The sequence below is a fragment of the Corvus kubaryi genome, unplaced genomic scaffold (genome assembly GCF_017639235.1).
Source record: "Corvus kubaryi isolate FWS band 111438036 unplaced genomic scaffold, C.kubaryi_AGA036_p1.0 68, whole genome shotgun sequence".
Taxonomy (NCBI): Eukaryota; Metazoa; Chordata; class Aves; order Passeriformes; family Corvidae; genus Corvus; species Corvus kubaryi.
The window spans coordinates 11,728,287-11,748,622 of record NW_024582056.1 but is presented as its reverse complement, the minus strand read 5'-3'; the positions used below and the strand labels follow the sequence as shown (position 1 = coordinate 11,748,622).

The window sequence follows — 20,336 nt, the reverse complement described above, 5'->3', positions numbered from 1 at the left end:
CAGTTTTACAGGCCTAAATTAAACGAACATTAGTGATGGCATGATACCAGAAAATCTTTTCAGTAAATGATATACTGTAAATGCTTTTCCCTTTTTTAATTTCTGATTCCATTCATTAAACTAATCATAATCTTCTTCTTCCTTAACAAACATTTTATATGCTATTATCAGAATCAAATTATTTTTTAATATTTTCTGAAATATAGATTAGCATGCAGCAAAATACTGATATTTTTTTCCTCAAGCTAGAGAAAAACAGCCATTTGTATTCTGCCCTATTATTATCAGCATGCCAGAATTTTTCATTAGACTCTTCACATTAAAAACAAGACAAGAAGAATAAATCAGCTTATTTTATAAATAGAAAGAACATATAAGTACTGATTCCAACCCTTCTCAGACTCTTGTCCATAGTATAATAGACACAATGAAATCTAGTGTAATATCTAAAAACTATAGGGAGGAAAACAGGCTTTTACACTAACACACAACTTTCTGTATCTTTACAATAACACTGTACTTGTTATCTTTAAATTCTCTTAGTAATTTTGGTTACATCATCTCATCAAGTTAAGGCATGGAACATATTTTCTCCTTCATTTTTAGACTACATCCTTAAATCAGTACTTCTCCTTGCTAGTTAAGTTCTCCTTCAGAGTGAACAGCTGCAACAAATGACATCACCAGAATATTTCCAGAAATCTTTATATTTTAAATATAGTTTTAAAGTTGCAGAATTGCATTTCTAGAACTCCTTTGGAAATGGTCAACAGAACATCTGGCATCCTCAAGAAAAATAGCAGAGTCTAGCACTTGAGGCATGGAAGATTTTGTATTCCATCCCTGTCTAAGTACTTTGGTGAGAATTATGATATTTTGGTGCAAGACATCCTGAGAAAACATCCAGGACTCAATAAGACTTTCCTCAGTATGAAGTGCTCATCTCACAGTTTTGTACTATTGAGGAAAGAAACTTGCCAGACTTTCAAGTTACTGGGATCATAAATTAAAATCAGAGTGTTTAAAATTTTTCATTCAAAGTTGTTCCTCCACTGATCATTTAAAGGCTTTTTACATTAACCTATTTATTCTGAGTTCTTAAAGAAATCCCTGCAATCTGATTACAGCTCTGAAGGTTATATGGGGGTGGCATGGGGCACTCCAGTCAAAAAGCCTTTGCTGACTCTGAAAAGAAACATAACCACTGGGATGAGTGAATATGATCTTGGACAAAACTTGTTGCCTTCTCCTGTATAAACTGGACCTGCAGTTTCTAGAAGGCCAGACTGGCTATTGCAGAACTAGATTTGGATCTTGTTTGTTACAATGGTTACCCGAAATGTTCCTTATAGGTGGTTGTGAGCTGGCATTCAAAGGTAAACATCAGTGTTGGGTTTCCAGGGGCAATTTAGTACCCTTGATATCAGTCTTACAGCTGTTTTGGGAAAAGTTGTTTCGCTCTTGGCTCCACTGTGCACTTTGCTTCATTTTTATATGCTTTTTCTGCAGTTTTTGAATGCAATTAAATGCAGTGATATACATGGTACTTACAATACCACATATATATATCTGCTTCTGCAGAGAGATAAATTCCATTAATTAGTCAAAATGAAATATAAATTTACAAATTACAAAAGGACTTAGACATTTCATTGTACTCATAACTGCACATTCAATTCAGTGCATACTAATGTTCAATTAACATTATAAAAAATCAAGGTTAAAATATAATTAATGTAACTATAGCTTCATTATAATTAGACTAATTATACTGATATACAGTGTAAAACCAGACATTTCAGCCATTATGTTGATGTAAATTTATTCTTCCTTTCAAGTTAAGCTATTTGAATTACATTTTTAATTATTTATCAAGCTGAATATTATACCTATCAAAAGAGTCCGAGTTCTAGCTTTCTTTTCTCTCTTTGTATAGCAGTTCTTTGGTCCTATGACTCTGTAATCCAACAGTTGAGATGACTGACACTTAATTCAAATAGCATAGGGAGTTGCTGTCATGGAGGACCTCTGTGCAGAAGGAAGATGAAAATTCATGGGAGATAAATTAATTACATGAGGAAGACTGCCAAATGCTTCAGTCCCTGATGGGGCAACTTATGAACGAGATGTCACCTGGTTTATCTATTTTTTTGCATATGCATCCTACTACATTCTAAATAAGAACTTAAAGTCAGCTCTATTCAGCAAAGCACAACAGGAAAGTCTGCAAAATAGAGGGCACCCAAAAGCAAACAAATCACCAGTCCCATTATTCATTATTTTCCATCGACCTTGACACGACGCTTAAAGGATTTTGACACTTTCTCTTCAAAGTTGTGTTTATCTCTCCTTACTTGAGGGAGGTTTTATGACAGAGTCACTAAAGAGGGCTTAAACACAAGTATACAAAGCAGAAGAAAACAAAGCTTGGCCAATGTACACACACACAAAAAAGTGGAACAGATGTACGGTATCTGCTGATACATTACCCCAGCAGACACTCAAAGACTATGAAGACTCACTCTGTTCTCCTTTGTTTTACCACTTTGTTAAGTGTCAGCTTTGCTTTGTACATATTTAATGCAGACCTTACTTCTTCAAGCTGTTTGACAGAAAAAGTAACTACAAAAATATTTACAGTTTCATACGCTCCCTTTCATTTAGACAGCTTCCACACTGGTGGTAATCTAGTTATGGCAGTAGAGCCAAGCATGAGAAAATTTTAGTCCATTTTTACTCTTTTAGAGCAACATCTGTGCTACAGAGAACACAAAGAACTCTTCTAAATGTCAAGCAGACCATGCAGTTAATTATTAAACATATTTAAGCTTCACAACTCTTTGAAAGTCTGTCAGTCTCTTAATGTCTTGTAACACCATACTTTATAAATACAATTAAACAAATGTTAAGAAAATAATATACTTTCTAGTAATCATCCTTTTTGCTTTTGATATTTCTGCCCCTTATGAAAGGTAATGCCAGTACTTCGCTATCACTCTTTTATTTCTAAGCCTTCTGAAGTAACTGTTTCAATACTGTTTGCTCCTTTGGCACTTTAATATTGGGGTGGCAAATATGCCTAAAATGAAGACACAGTCTCTAGAAGCTAATTACTTCTCTGTTTCATTTACACAGATACGTCACTGATAACAGCAATATTAATGAGCTACACAAAATAATAAAAAGGTAAAATCCCCTGTGAATGGCATCATCTTCACAAGATTGGCTGTGGTTGGTGACAAATTCCTATTATTTCTCTGACTGGACTATTTTTATTACATAAAGGTAACAACTAGAATGGGCCTGCAAATGTTATGTATAAGTTGCCTAAAACATTTTCTGCAGAGGGATTTGAAAATTTTTAAAAAACAGGTTTTTTGTAGACTGCTCAGCTTGTATGTTATAAATGTGCATTGGTCACACAAATTGTAGGATATAAAGTTCAGGCACATAGTGAATTTAAAATATCTACTTAATTTGTAGTGCATGAAAAAGAGAAAACCTTAATTAAAACAGATCAGAAAACTCCTCTTCCTGAAAAGCATTTCCCCATCAAGAAGAAGGTCAGGAAACACCAATTTGCAGAAAAAATGAAGTTGGCTTCATTCCCACTTATAGACACCCTTATTTATGAATCCCAGTGATACTGAAAACCAACATGCATAATACCTAGCTTCTATGGATTTTGTTAGCTTTTGTTACAAAAACAGACACAGTTCTCTCTCTGATCCTTAGGAATAAGCTCCTCTTTTTTTTTTTTATGGTATTAAGCATTCAGCGAACAACCAACCTAGAGGCCAACAAATCTTTTAAAAGTACTTGAAGATGTTGTAAATCTGCTCCTATGCCCTGTTAAAAAGGAAGTTACTGCTCAGAAATATTTTTTTTTTTAATTTCTTTGAGACTATAGCAGCAAGTTGATTATTGGTGTGTGAGGCTCTTTCTCTATAACCCCATGCAGTTCCAAGATATTTTAGGTTGACCTTCCAAAAATTGTACTTTGCATTCAGTTTGTACCTTTGAAAAATCCCATCTTCCATTTCTAGAATTCATGCTGTTCCAAGGTGCAATAATTTTCAAAAAAAATCGAGGCTATTTTCAGTGCACCTGCCTCAAAAAACCACTCCTGACTTCATTTTAAATTCAGTAGCAATCAGGAAAATGGATGCATGGATTTTTTGGGGTTTTTTTGTTTGTTTGTTTGTTTATTTGTTTTAAACGAGAAGCTTTCAAGCATAGTTATTCAAGGAAACAGGAACTGTTATGAATTAAGGATTTTCTGCATGGAGTAAAATTAGTTAGGATCTCCATTATTTTTAATAATTATTTTACATACTCAATTAATTACTTGATCATGAAGAATGTATCATGAAGGTAGGGTTAGATAGTTGATAGGAAGAAATTCTTTACTGTGAGGGTGGTGAGACACTGGAACAGATTGCCCTGAGAAGACATGGATGCCCCATCCCTGGAAGTGTTCAAGGTTGGATGTGGCTTTGATTAAGCTGGCCTAGTGGAAAGGGTCCCTGCCCGTGGACGGGGATTGGAACTAGATGATCTTTAAGGTCCCTTCCCACCCAAAATATTTTATGATTTTGTGAAGGATCCATCAGACTACAGTATCTGGTCCTTTTGTGGTGACAGAGGACAAAAGATGTGTTCCTTCCAGTCAAACACAAAAGAGGTGGGATCTACATCTAAGCTGCTGCCTAATTATTCATCAGGAATAGCTATCAGAGGTAATGTTTTCATGGAAACTCCTTCATTATGTAAATTTTAAAAAAAAAATCTAATTCTGCTGACCAACAAATGTTCTGCAGCTGTGACCACCAGCTGCTTTCTTCTGCTGACTGTAGTCTCTTCTATGTGCCAGGAACTCAAGGCTCCTGAGTACACTACCAGAGTAAGAAAAGGAGAAGGCTTCTTACCATAATATCCCCCTTCCTTCATTTATCTGAGTCATAAATGCAAATCAATCCACCTAAAAGTCCCTGCGATGAGTAATTTTAGTCATTCTTCAGCTGCTGAGGAAGGGTTCCCCAGACCTGTTGTGGTTTCCATCTCACTTCTGGAATAGCCAACAACTTGCCCCTTAGTGATTTTCAGGAGTACAGCAACACAGTGCACCACTATCTGCTCAAAGGCAGTTTCAAAAATATGAAGCAAGGAACAAAGTCAGGAGGGACATAAATTTCTTCTCACAGCCTTGAATGTTTTCTCTAAGTTTAGCTACTGTATAACAGCAGCTTTTGCTTAAGGTCACCTTCTTGAATTAAAGTTTTGAAAACTTGGGAATATGGGTTTTACCCTCACTTCAGCCACCGCAAACACAAAAAGTCCATAAACTCGATTGACACCACCATAACAAAAGGTGATAATTAATGTTGTCAAGGGTATTTGATACACTGAAATTCATTTGTCTAAGGCTTTCTCTCAAGCTTCCTAAATGTGTCAAATATCATTACCTATGTTTTAGTATATGGTAAATAACATTGCACCTTAATATATGCTTTCATGTTGGATTTATAAAACACAGTATGGGGAATGAAAGTGACACACATAATGTCCAGGGGCAACATTTATACTATTGTCAAAAGCCAGTAGCACACTAAAGTTGACCTCATAAGCAGTTTTGTCTGTTTAACCACAGGTACATAACAACAAGACCCCTGAAAGGAACACAGGCATTTTTAAATTTTTTAAATTTTTTTTCACAAAAATTATCTTAGGAAGTTCTAAAAAAATATCTGTAGTCAGAAAACATCCTGTAAGTGTCAATATATAATAAATTAATTATATTCTTATAACTTTATATTTGCTTTCAAATAGATGTTAAAATTTTGGAATTGTCACACCAGATCAAATCATTTTCCCAAATACAGACCTGGGACCACACTGTGCAGGGACAGCCATTAGTGATCCATGAATGCACAGGTGGGACCCAAGGCAAGTCCCATTAAAATCTACAGCAAAATACTCCTCAGAGACTAAAAAAACTTGTGAGCTTAAATACTGCCTTGATGGCAATATTTTATAAAAAAAAATTACAGATTATTTTATTTCTCTAGATCTCAAATTCTCTTCAGACTCATGCTATAAACTTCTGGTCTCCATCATATCCTGGTACAAAGCCTTCCATCAGTTCCAAAGAATAACAAATGTTGATTTTTACCTAATTTTAAATCACTTCTGTTATTTTTAATTTTGCTTAGTGTCTGGAAAATTTTGTCTTCTGTTTAAGACAGAAAATTATAAAAACTGAAATGTTTGAAAAATTAAAAATGAAAACAGCCATCTAAAAGTCTAACCATTTTAAAGCCTCACTCACACGCTTTCTTCTTCTCTTAAGAATAATTTTTCCAAAATCTGCTTGCTTTTTTTAAATCATTCCTGCTTTATGATTAATATTTTTTTATGGTTTGCTATGAAAGATAATGAAAAAACACACTGAAGTAAAATTATGTTTGATAGTGGTGATATTGTAGATTTCAAAAGTGCAAATTTTCCAGAAAACTGAATTTGGCAATGATTGAAACTACTTATTCTTTGAAGCTAAATCTGATAATCATTATCTTTGTAAAGAATTGAGGAAATACTGACCTATGAAAGAATTTGATTTCTAAACCAAAAAAAATGTAACTTGACATTTTGAAAATTCAAAAATGCTTCCTTTAAAAAATTCTTAATTAAACTCTTGACCTGTCCTTGTCCAAAAAAATATTTCAAAATCTACATCATTTAGAAAAAAGAGCCCAGAATCCATTTATATATATGTATATATATATTTACTACTGACTAAAAAAAAAATAACTTTACTTCCCCTCCAGTTTTGCTGGGAAAAATTATAATTATTGGTTACATCTAACCCAAAGTCCATTATACATTTATCACTCCATCAGAATGATAAATTTCACCAACACCTCTTATCCTAATTATATACCATATTGATCAAGTAATTAATTAATGACTCTGAAGTACATAAGTGTAAGAAAATATTTTAAAATTATGCACTTGAAGCACTGCTCATCTGCCTAAGCCTGGAAAACTTTCAGTGCAGTACTAGTATGGGGGATATATGTCCATGCATCTTAACATATGTTACAATTTTTTTTAAGTTTTCAAAGGATATATGTTAAGTCTTCTTAGAGTTTCTCTTTTGCTACCAGACAAGTTTATTCTCAACTAACAGAGCTGTCAAACAGAATTAAATAATTCTAAAATGCTTTTCCACAGCGACTTAACAGCAACAAAGCAGTATACATTTAAAAGGGAACAAAATAGGTCCCTAGAGTACAGTATAAAGGACTGAAGATGTGCTGAGTCTTTGATCATGTGCATTATCAATTAGCACTATTCTGATCAAACCCTGCATTATTTACCCAGTAGGAGTCCTGATAACAGCACGTCCTGCAGATGGGGTGATATCTCCAGTCAGCATCTTAAATGTTGTGCTTTTCCCAGCTCCATTTGTTCCAAGGAGTCCAAAACACTATCAGAGATACATATTAAAAAAAAAAAAAAACACCACCAAAAGGCAATCAATATGCTATACTGAAAAAAATAAGAAACATTACACCTTCAAATTTCCCCCCTTTCCATATTTCCTATAATATGTCTGTAAGAAACTGTATATGGATATAAAGTGTGTGCAAATTCCCTTTCCCACAGAAAATCGGTTTAAAAAAACCCATATACATAATATTTTGATTACCCCCTAATTACTAAAAGTGACTTATTTAGGATTCTAGCCCTCCACTTAAAACCCTTCCCAGCAAATAAATTCATTATTTATCCATATTATTAGTAAATGCTACATTTGAACAGGAGGGTTTAGGTCCTGTTTCCAAACCCTGGCTATCAGTCCACAGAGTCAATATTTCCCAGCTTTGCATGAGCTGCTTCGCTCTGTACAAGTGAACAACGAACATCCAAGAGACACACTCATTTGAACACTTATTTCAGGCCCCTAGCTACAATAACTTTATGCTTAAGCTAGGATAGCGTTCATATTAAGTCTACACATAGCCCTTTATGATTTTGAAATACCTTTTTCATGAACTTTTTTATTGATAGATAGGCTTTAATCAGCAATAACATCCTCCTGGTTGCCTCAGTTACCCAACAGCTAATCAGCAAGTAGTAGGACATCACTGGACCTGTGCTGCCATGTGCAAGTTTCTCAGATCTTCCGATATTATATTAGCAACCAAGAAAAGTCTTTTCTTTCTCAGTAGCTTAGAAATTAATTTCTGTAATTCCCCAAACCATCAAAATTATGAAAAAAACCCCCAAACACAAAGAAAAATTTGTTCAGCACTAAATTTCAATTTATTGAAATAGTTTGTATGTATATGCTATATTCAAACATACTGCGATGATTTCAGCATGGGAACTAAAAGTGTGCTGTGGTGACAAATTCAGGATTCAGTCCATGGTTTGCTATTGAGTTGGGTATTCTGTTTTCTCTTTGAACTGCCATGCTACCTTACTTGCTTTTTACGTTAGCCTATATTACTGTAAATTGGTAAAGATAAGCAAGAAGTAAATACTCAAGACTCTGATTAAAGTTTAACCCAAAAAACAAATGAACAGTCACTTCTTCAGCACCACCAGAGTTTCTGCTTTTATCCAGTTATTGATTTTCAGAAATTACTACAACTGAAATTTTTCTGCTGCTATCAACAGATCTTGTACACACACTGACTATGTCTCAACAATTGCTCAGACTAAAGTGTTCCTTTATAAAAGGGGAAAAAGAAAGACCCCTTTACCTCTCCCCTCGGTATGCCCAAGCTTATGTTTTCCACAGCTGTGTTCTTCTTACTGAAACCTCCATAACACTTCCTGAGGTTGTACAGAAGTAGGACATCATTACCAGTTCTCCCACCAAAGAGTCGCTGACGCTCCATTTCTACATCAACATCTTCTGAAGGGCTGTCCATGCTGTTAACTGAACAAGGACCCCTACAACAGAACATGACAATAAGTGATACATGGCAAATTGGTCATTGCTGCGCTCTATAACTCCTGTTTTCCTGGCTGTAATGCCTTAGCACTTGGTGATGAGTTCTCATCAGAATTCAAGGGAAAAACAACTACTTGTATTTTTTCTGTAGTCTGCATTAATTCAGGTACACCACATTATCGGAAGTATTTCTCTTCAGGTGTTCAAAGGAACACACCATTTTCTTGCTCTAAAAATTAATTCAGTGCCCATTGTGGCAGAATACAAATGGTAACACACCTTGGTTTCTGGAGGAGGTCCCAATGAAGGAAAAGACGTAAAAGAAGTAGCAGTGTTCCCTGAAGGGCCATTTCCACAAAAATCCATCCCAGGAAATCCATTTCAAAGGGGCTCACATAAGAATCTATTCCAAAGTTCCTGGTCAGGTCAAACTTGATCTGATTGTACGAAAGCTCTATTAAACCCTGGCCTAGGCAGAACTGTGGGAATATGATGAATGCCCATTTGAGGATATTGTAGATGTTCTGAAAACTCTGTATGCAGCAAGGAGGGAGGAGAATAAAAAAAAGGAAAAAAATTAGTTTTCTCCAACAGCCTAATGAGAACACTTGCAAAACTGGACGCAGCATTCAAATCTCACTCATGGTAAACTGAATTCTAAAGTGCATATTGTGAACTATTTTGGGGACAGGGTTCATATCATATTGCATTTTAGAATTTCTACAGCCATGGCATTCTAGTCTTAGTTGAAATTCACAGATGGTATCGAAACACATGTACCCATGATCCTTCTATTTCCTTAACCTTTTAATATTTGAATACTATCAAATCTGAATCACCAACTTAAACCCAAGTGAATACTGCATCTGCTTACACACTTTCATGACACATAATCCAGATTTTCCTTCAAACATCAAGATTTTGACCTGTATAAATGGAGGTTGTCTCTCCTGAATGGAGAGTCATACTCATTTTGGAACTCCTTTCCATCAAGTGGTTTAAACACCATTATGACTAATTAAAATCACATACATGTAGTGAGAATGAACTGTATGAATTACTATTCATACAGTGCATTAGTGATCCTAGGAATATGCAGCTTATCTCTTATGTCAATATTATTCAAACACATTTTACAGTGCATATAATCTATTTAATGGACCAGAACAGCTCCCATTATGTGCCAATTACAACTTAATGATCTAGAAAATGTCAAAGTTTCAATTAACACTGTTTTCCCATTATTATAGCATGCTTTTTTGGGTTATAGACAAGTTAAAATTCAAGATGGTAACAGTCAATACGGTATATTCTAGGAGAGAAAAATCATGAATGTTTAAAAACCATATGTTTTTCTACTGGAAAAATCTTATTGGTACAAATATATAAACAGGCAAATATACTTTTTCAAGTATATACATGCATGTATGTGTGTGTACACATCTCAGTTATGAAAAAGATAAACCAAAGGTTTTATACTGACCTGCACTTTGGAAATTATAGCTAACAAGCGAGGTAAGAGAGTCACCAGCATGGTACACAGGCCAAACGCAAAATTTAAGGAGATGTAAGAAATAAAAGCTACATCTGAACTTGAGGAGAATCTGGATGCAAGATACATCCAAGGTAAAGTTGCATACCTGAAAGTTTAAAGAAACAAAACTGTCACAAATAAGTTATGTTTTTGCCTCACCCCTCTCCCCCCCAAAAAAAGTCAGTTATCACATTGGAATAAAACCACAATTATTGTTCCTTATTTTTAAGATAGACAAAAAACTCTTCTGAACAATTGATTTAAAAAAGGACAAATTTGGGATAAGTGTTCCTTAACAAATTAGCTTATAGTTCCATAGATGTACACATATTTACTACCATGTTATGATTCATTTTTGCCTATATCAGATATTTACTTTTACTGTTCCAGACAGCTCACAATCCTGATTTCTGAATGACTGCAAACCCATGCACCTTATCAAGCCTCTTACACAGAGAAGGAATTAAAACCAAGTATTTAAAGCTTAAATCATGAATGCTGAGCAGTTATCTTTTCTGAGAGGCTTTCATAGAAAGAAAAAAAAGAACAAAAGAAGAAAGAGATAGTGAGCAAAGAAAGAGAAAGAAAAAGAAGAAAAAACAATGATCTTTGAACTGGAACTAATATTTGTGCCAGTGATAAGTTAGAATGGAAAAAACCTAGAGACCATGTTATTACCTAAACCAGGTTGTCAATTAGTAGAGTAATAGCTATCAAAATGAGTGCACAGCACGATGAGGATAAGACAGCATGTCCATAGCTACATCACCTTCCATGAGAATCTTTAAAAGAAGGAGGAAGGCACCCTCCATTCTGACAAGTCAAGTGATGCCTATCCAGAATGGAGTACTCACATGTTTTATAAAGAGATCTTTACAAAGACTAAAACAAGGTCTGGGCATTTGGAGCATGCATATTGCATAAAGAAAATTTATTTTCCATTCATCATAGCACAAGATATATCTATCAAACAAGCAATATATAGACTGCAGGAGCTATCAGCATACTCTATTGCACAATGATAAGTACGTATGTAGTGTATTTATAAACACTTATATAATATTAATATGCATAACTGGTTTAGTAGTGAGCTGCATGCAAGAGCAACTAGCCAAAAACCTGTGAATTGACTTCTTCACTGCCTTAAAGTGTAGTTTAGATTATAAGTAATAAAAGACCCTTTTGAATTCAGTATTTTGTACTTTCTTATTGCATTGGAGAATGCCAAAATCTTTTACCTTAAAAAACAAACTTGCAAACCCTGCTGGGAAGTAATAATGATGTTATCCTCAGTTTACAGGAAGAAAAAGGTTAAATGACTCAATGTTTGGGTCTCAAATGAGGATTGCAAGTATTCAAGATCACACTATACTTTTCAGCATCCTGTTGCCAGTCTTAATCACCCAATCTTTTCTTCCCTTCATGCACATACCAAAATCACTGTTCTCAGAATTACAATATCATAAATACAAGTCCATCCTTGGAAACAGCTCAGGAAAGAGACGTGATTTACAATGCTGTTACTCTGCTGTAAATGAAAGCAAAATTTGATTTGTTTGCTTATAGCTGCTAAGAAATGAGTAAGACTTTCAGAATACTAAAGTTACATGATGTTCAAATACAGCCTTTAAAGTAGAGGCCAGTCACACCTACATTTCTATCCTCTTTCTTTTCCTTCTGCTGCAGTTGCAATTTAGTATTTTCTAAGTGTAAAAGACAGAACATTTTGGAAAAAACTGCTTAAGCGTTTGGACTAGGAAACACCTCTGCTATCAACTAAAAGAGAAAAAAATGTAGTTTAGTTAAGAGACCATTATATTTTTAAAGGAAATCACTTTTAAAGTAGCACACTAAGAAACGTGATTATTCTTTCAAGCACACCCTCTTCTCTTTAACTTTTTTCTATAACTGTGCTATTTTTATCTTTATTCTAGATCAGAAAATCCACACAAGTGTACCCTGAAGAGAAAAAAACATTTTAAAAGGAAAAAAATGCAGATGATGGCGGCATGCAGATGAATGAGGATTACATGCACAGTACTGGGGAAAAATAAAATGGCCACAGCAGGCTTCATCACATTTACAGTGTAGTTAGGCTGAATAAAGGGTAGACTAGGAAGAGTGGCAACTCTGAATTTTATCAGTGTCCTTGAGACGTGTTAAACTTACACTGACACCTATTGGATCTTTAATATATGTTAATACACATTGAATACATAGATTTTCTAGTTAAAAATCACTGCAACATCTGTTAAGTCAGCCAAAGATGAACAGTACAGGAGGGATTATATTGAGTTTATTAAGCTGCATCTGCAGTCAACAAAATAAGACAGTCCAGCTTTTAGTCAATGACTTTTTTTTTCTGAAATACTCAAAGTCTAACTCAACATTTTGGTTAAAAAAATGCCAGCATAACTGCCATTGGATAGTATACTGTGGGCAGGGCCAAAGCCCAAAGCACACCAGAGAAAAAACCTGTTATGACTTCAGTAGACATACAGGTCTGTACTGTGTGCTTCAGTTGCTGCTTGGCTAAGATTTCTATAGATACCTATGCCTCACTAGGATGACAGCAATTGGATCACAAGAAGGGTTCAATGGTTGTAAAGGTAATAAAAAAAGGGTGTGAGATTTCATAGTGTGAAATCTTTGCACTAAGACTGGTTAGAATTTGTGCCTTTAACTTGAAGGAAACACTTGATGGAAGTGCTGAAGAAAGGAAGTGAGAGTGGCACAAAAGAGTGATACAGAGAAGAGAAAATTATGAATTTTGGATGTTTCATACAATTTATTTACAACATCCTGGCATTATGACCTCTAAAATATTTCATACTAGTTTGGCCATTCACGTCCAGGAAAGATGAGCTCAAACTGGAGTTATAAGGAAAAATGATAAATAGAATTATCCAAGGAATTTGGAAGGTTTTGCAAGAGAGGACTTTGCTTCTTTTGGCTTGCAAAAGGCGTTTGATGAAGGATAATTATGAAGTATGATTCTGAATAAACTTAGGCTAGAATTTCCAAGAAAAGGTCCAGCTTTGAGGATACCTAAACAGTTTTAAAAAAAAATGAGTTCCTGAAGGCACAAAACCTTGAAAAGAGTTTCAAGGTGCAACATAGCAAACTGGGGGGTTTTTTGAAGGATTTATCTGAGACTCTTCCTGGAATCGAACATGTCCTGATCTTGCAGAAGGTCCTTTCTTTTTTCCTTCCCTATGATTCTGTCATGAAGCAGCTGTCATGTAAGATATGCATCCTCCCTGACAAGTGTAGCAACAATTAGTTACTTGAAATAAGGAATCAACTTTTCAGAAGCTTTTTCCTTTAACAATTCATCTTCAGCATTTCTCACATCACCTTAGACAGCACATGGGAAGAGCTAAAGGAATAGAATACACTATTCATTTGATTGATCCCAGGGCTCAACAAACTTATTTTTATAGAGGTATCAATCCTCTCTTTAACCAGCTATTTTAACCTTCTATAACAGGGTTGGGTTTTTGGTTGGGTTGTTTGGTTTTTTTTGATGTGAAGCTAAGCAAGAGAGTAGCATGGTAGAACTTTCCTCTCTCACAGCACTGTTTGGAGACAAATCTCTGACCAGCCTGGTACTTCACATTGGACAGACTTCTCATTGGAAATATAAACTCCTGGAGCTATGTAGAATTACAGAAAACGGTTTGAGCTGTAATAAAAGCCGTTTGTGACCTTCTTGATGATATTCTGCACAGCTAAGCACTGAAATTCTGAAATTCTGACCTATGTTAATATTCCCTCTGGAATATTCCTTCTGGAAGATAACATACAATCAATTTCTAACAGCAAATTACTGTTATACAGTTACACAGGCTGAGTATCTTCTGAGACATTTCCACTCCTTTTTTTTTTTTTAATGCATAAATCTCCACCCACTTTTTGTGTTTAACTTTCAAACTCACGTTTCAGCCTGTTTTTTCCTTTTATTTTGCTGAATCATAATTGTTTACAAAGACAGAAAACCATGCATCCAGCAGCAGGTGCAAGCTACATCTGAAGATTTATGTTTGTTTCTTAGAAGCTGTAATTCCATAGTAACGTTTCCAATCACATACCCAAAGAGTATCAGCAGGAGAACAGTGGCTGCCAAGTTCTTTCGGAAAGTGAAGGCTGATAGCTGGAAGGCACTAATAACACCAACACACAGGGTGACTGGAACCATGTAAAACACCTAGAAACAGAAGGAAAAAAAGCACTGAGTAGGTGAGCATCTCTTACTGATCTTACCTAATTTGCATAGAAGGGTTTTAAAAATTAACTTTTCCATACTTGCAATACAATTATACTATAAATTAGGAAGAAATAGTCAGAAGAGCTTGGAGATTTGACTCTATACTTGCTGTGAAACTACCCCATACACATGAAACAGCCTGACAAGATAAAATCTGACTACAGAATATCCCCCATAATCCTATTTCTATTGACCTTTCCAATACATCCATTTAACAAGCTAACTCCTCCAGATAATGAGTCCGTGTGGGGCCATTGCTCCAAAACATCAAATTACACTGTGAATACAGAGGTTTGGTTTCAGAAATAGCAGTTTCACTGATTGGTACTTCATTCATAGGAGAATAATAAGGATGCAATTTTAAAAGAGATTTTAATGAAAGACCATGTGTGCTGATGAAGCAAATGACATCTTTAATTGGGAATGGACACAATATGTAAAAGCATTACAGCCATCATGCAACAGGTAAAGCAGTTTCTCTCTTTAGTCTCTTGATATAATGGCAACTAAACACTGAAGGGTGGCAGGGTGGGATTGGTACAGGGGATTCATATCCAAGTACTCAAGAGAGAGCGGTTCTGCTTGCAAATAGCAAATGTCAGGACGTGAAAATCTGTGCTTAGCTCCATTTTCAGTGTCTGCCTGCTCTGTGCACTGAACCTGAGCTCATTAGGGCACTGACTGCCTCCATTTATACTTATGTAATATTTAGCTTTATCCTAATATAACTGAGATTCTGAGATACAACTGCAATAGAGGCAACAAATCAAGGTCTATATAAATATTCAGTGTAGAACAACATACTAGTAAAATTAGACTTTCATAACGAAGTACAATGAAAATCTGTTCCAAGTTAAACCAGAGGCCGTCACCTCTTTGCTACTGGGAAAACATTTTTTTGTTTTTAATAGAAGGGCAATGGAGTAAAATGTAGATGGATTCAATATTCTCATCTTATTCACAGAGTACCTTTTCTTTGCCATACACAAACATCATAACATACTACCCACAGATTTATGTTTCAGTTATCCTGAAGCTGTTAAAAACATTGTAGAGAAGTCACAAAGCATTTGAGACCCAGTATGTTTCAATAATCTGGGGCTTCTGTCTAGAAATAAATAAATAGCTTTAAAATCAAATCCTATTGGAAATCTTACCCTGAAATCATGGTGTATTACAGAAGTCATGCATGTACAACAAAACAATTTTAATTTTGCCCCTCTAGTGACACAAGCTTAATCTGAACAAAATTTCTCTATTTCTCTAAATTTTCTTAGCACTTACACTTTTTCCATTTGTTGAACATAGTAATGAATATCATTCATGCCTATAAATACAGCAAGAACAGCCTGATCCTCATGAGAGCAATTTCATAAATCAAATACTTCTGCAGGCCTAGTAAAGATTCTGCTACCAGTAATACAGGACACAGCCTATACTACTTAAAATACGTAAAAAATTTGACAGTTCATATATTCACATGTTCAGTGTCCCTAAATGATCTGCAGCACAATTAGCATTTAAAGCAGTGTCTGTTCTTTCCCAGATCGTAATTGATCATGCAGCACTGTGTTGAATTTGTGAGAATATTTTGAGAGATTGGCAGAAAATAATGAGGAGTTGACTTTGCTCACAAGGAGAAACCGAATGATGAAGGACTGAGTTTTTAACCAAGCCTTCTTATCTGAAGCAGCAGCAAAAAGAAATACGAAGATTGACTGGCCAAGTAAATAACTTTTGGAAAAATGTGCTCTTACTTCAAGATTGCTCAAGTGTGAAAATTCTGATTTCAAGTATGGATGGGTGAAGATCTAATGTTTTAGAATTAGAATAGTCTAAACGAAAACAGTATTCCAAAAATTTCTGTTCCCGACCAGGATGTCATAGAATCCAACCTAAAGGTTGGAAAGGACTTTAAGAACATCAGGTCCAACCATTAATCCAGCACTGCCAAGTCCACCACTAAACCATGTCCCTCAGTGCCATATCTATATGTCTTTTAAATACCTCCAGAGATGGTGACTCCACCACTTCCTTAAGATGTCAGTTCCAGTACTCACCACAAATAAAAGGTACCGATTATAAATATCTCATATTATCCACAACAACAGATAACATAATTATCCCTTAAAGTATCTGACTAGTACTTTCAGTTTTCTCCACTAACTTGAAAGGTTTTGTCAGTGCATGGCAAAATTCAAAGCATGGAAATTCCTCCTATGAGTGGAACATTCTTTCTGTCTAGGCTGATTAGCCAACTTCCTTTTAACTGTAAAATAGTATACATAGCTAAAGGTAGCAAATAATTTACAATTCAGCTTTGGGAAGCAAGGAACACAATCCCCACCCTGTATTAAATTAGGAATGGTGACTTAATGTTTGTTAGCATGTCAGCCAACAGCTGTCACTGCGCAATTCAAATCTTTTTCATGTATCTTGTGATCATATCTCCTTTTGCTCGTTTATGACAAACTAGCCTAAAATTTACACCTTATTCTGCCCCACATAATACATACCATATCACAGCAGAAGTTAGCAAGCCAGTAAGTTTTGTAACCCAGGCCTGTGATGTGTTGCAAGCGTTTTGTCCCAGATACTCTGTCTTTCACTATGGCACTTCCAATGGATGCAGTAAGGATAGAGAAACCCAGCATGATACACAGCGCTACCCCACACTGACGAACATTCTCCATTCTGGGGTAAAAAGCAAAAGAGTGTCATGAAAACACAATGGGGAAAAACCCCTCAAATGCTAGCATTTTTTAAGCCAACTTCTTACAAAAACACTTGATGCTAGGACCTTAATCCTGATTGCAAGCACCATAGAATCACAGAATGGTTTGGGTTGTATGGAACCTTAAAGATCATCTAGCTCCAAGACCCTACAGTGAGCAGGGACACAATATCTCTACACTGTCAACATCTAATTAAAGAACAGGAACAAGATGCATTAAGTCACAAAACTATAGGCGAGTTAGAGAGCACAGCATGTGTCTGAGTTGCAAAGTGAAGCTTGTGCAAATATTTCACCTTTACAGAAAACTAAAATTTAAACACTTGACAATTATTTGAAGCAGTTACCCTGTTTAAAACTGTTATGACACAGTCAGCATAAATTCAGTATTTTTCTTTACAAAATACTGCAACCATTTTTGGCATAAACAGTGGACTTGACAGACAGTCCACACTAAAAAATGCTTCACTCAATAGAACTGAATTGTGTCTATCAATTCACCGCATCTAATCCATATATTCTTATTTAATTGATAGTTTCAATTGTCTGCTGTTAATTTTAAGAGTTTGCTCACATTTTGTCCTCATCCAACAAGGCTCCTCCATATGGTTGGCTGTAGAGTGTTATCCCTGTGAAAAGAAAAATAAATCTTATTTAGAAAGAAATATTAAATCTTATTACGGACTTCAAGTTCTAGAGTACACTGTTAACACTTGTTACACATATGAATAAAAAGGTTAAATAAGTAGTAATCAACAGAAAGAGATCAGCCACCAAGCTGCAAAGCTAAGCACTGTCTCCCATTGAGTGATTTCCAGAGTTTGAAACCACTAAAAACTAATGAATAAACATAAGTAGTAGTTGTTTTTCTGCATTCTGAAGTTCAGAAATTGGTTCAACAATGCTATATATTGCTGTGGAATTTCCATCACAGAAGATACCAAATACAAAACCTAAAGTAGAATTTGTTCATACACCTAATCTTCTGGGGTAAGGTATATGGTTACTGCAGCTTATACACTTGGTTTAGATTTTAGATTAGATCTTTCAGCAATTTTTTAGATTACTGACATTTTGCTGAGAAAAACTGTCCAGCTAAATTCACAAAGGAAAAAAAAGTCACACCTTTGATTGAAACTGTAGAGCTTTAAGTTAGAAACATGCCCAGTTTGGGAGACCAAGAAAAATCCTGAGGAGGCAACGCATTCTTAGGCTTATTTTGGTTCTTGATGCAAGCAACATTTAGCAATCTAGCAAAATTAACTTTGGAATTGGAAGGCAGTTTGTGAACAAAAACTGTGTCTTTTTGCTTTTTTTCTTTTCAAGCAAAAGAAGAAAAATTGGGGGGGTAGGGGGTGAAGGTGCAAAACATTGTCACTGCAAAAGGTGCTGTTCCACTGGACTTGATGCTGTTCATGACTTATCTCTGCAGGTGTGCCTGACAGATGTGCCAGCTGTGCTGGTTTTGTGCTGGATGGAATTAATTTTCTTCACAGTAGATGGTATGAGGGTAGGTTTTGGATTTGTACTGGAAACAGTGTTGATAACACAGGGATATTTTAGCTATTGCTGAGCAGCACCTAGAGTCAAGATGTTTTCTGCTCCTCACCCACTCCACCAGTGAGGAGGATGGCAGGGAATGCGGGGGACACAGGGAGTTGGGACGGGTCACAGTGGGACAGCTGACCCTGACTGACCAAAGGGACATTCCATACCATAAGGCATCATGCTCAGCATGTAAAATGGGGGAAGAATGAAGAATGGGAGGGATATTTGGAGTGATGACATTTGTCTTCCTAAGCCAGTGTTAGGCGTGATGGGGCCCCACTCTCCTGGGAATGGCTGAACCTCTGCCTGCCCACAGGAAAGGGTGAATGAATTCCTTGCTTTGCTTTGCTTTGTTTTGCTTTGCTTTGCTTGCATGTGTGGGTTTTGTTTTTACCTATTAGATTTTATCTCAACCCATGAGTTTTATCACTTCCAGTATTGTCTCTCACATGTGTCAGAGACTGAAAATAGCTCATGCCTCAAACATTGATATAAAGTTTTGCTCATTATAAAGAAGCTACAACCGAAGAAGCTTCCCTGAAGAGTGCGACTTTGCACTGAAAGTCATAAAGGGAAACGCATTGTTCAATCACCTCAGGATGAAGGAAGGGTTTGCATCCACAAAAGGCCAAAGCCACCAGCTGCAACTATCCCTGGCTGAGTTTGGGGTGAGGGGAGAGCACAGCTCACACAAGCCAGGTTTACACAGATTCCCCCCAGCTGAGGGGGAAGGAGGAGGTTTTGGATGCCTGGTGCAGCCTCTGGTGAGAGGCAACAAACACAAACTGGTCCAGCTGTGGAACCCCCAGCCCCACAGGGCACATCCACGGGACATTCCCGTGAGAGGCTTGGCCCCACAGGGCTGCACGTGGTGCAACAGACCCAGAGTCTGCTGTGAGAGACTGACCCCCACCCCAGGGGGACATGGCTGGACATGCCCACCCAGCCTGAGCATGTACACCCATGGGACTCTGTGCCTTCTGGGGGACCTTCACCACCGAGAGAGCAGCTGGAGAGGATCAACGAACATCTCTGGGATCCACGGAGTGGTGATATTTTCCTTATTCTGACCCTGTCACTCTTTCTGTCCCCCCCACCTATTTTCTACTTCTTTCTCTCTCTCTCTCTCTCTCTCTCATATTTACCATCAAATAAAACCCTTACTACTGTCACTGGTGTATGGTCTCGTTTGCACCTTAATTCGGGCAGAGGCATTTCTAAGAACCTTAAAACTGGATCATAACTACATGCTACTGGGGGAGAGCTGAGTGAGTGGGCCTTAAGTAAA

General features: G+C 36.3%; 1 protein-coding gene across 1 annotated transcript in view; it reads right to left on the bottom strand.

Moving 5' to 3' along the window:
* ABCA13 (ATP binding cassette subfamily A member 13) overlaps nucleotides 1-20,336 on the bottom strand; it is a 179,713-nt gene that overhangs the window by 36,570 nt on the left and 122,807 nt on the right. The window contains exons 42-48 of the mRNA XM_042048864.1: nucleotides 18,075-18,129; nucleotides 17,283-17,460; nucleotides 14,591-14,706; nucleotides 10,449-10,605; nucleotides 9,245-9,498; nucleotides 8,772-8,964; nucleotides 7,380-7,489 (exon numbers count right to left, since the gene is read on the bottom strand). Coding sequence (XP_041904798.1) covers nucleotides 7,380-7,489; nucleotides 8,772-8,964; nucleotides 9,245-9,498; nucleotides 10,449-10,605; nucleotides 14,591-14,706; nucleotides 17,283-17,460; nucleotides 18,075-18,129 — 1,063 coding nt within the window. The remainder of the gene's footprint in view (nucleotides 1-7,379; nucleotides 7,490-8,771; nucleotides 8,965-9,244; nucleotides 9,499-10,448; nucleotides 10,606-14,590; nucleotides 14,707-17,282; nucleotides 17,461-18,074; nucleotides 18,130-20,336) is intronic.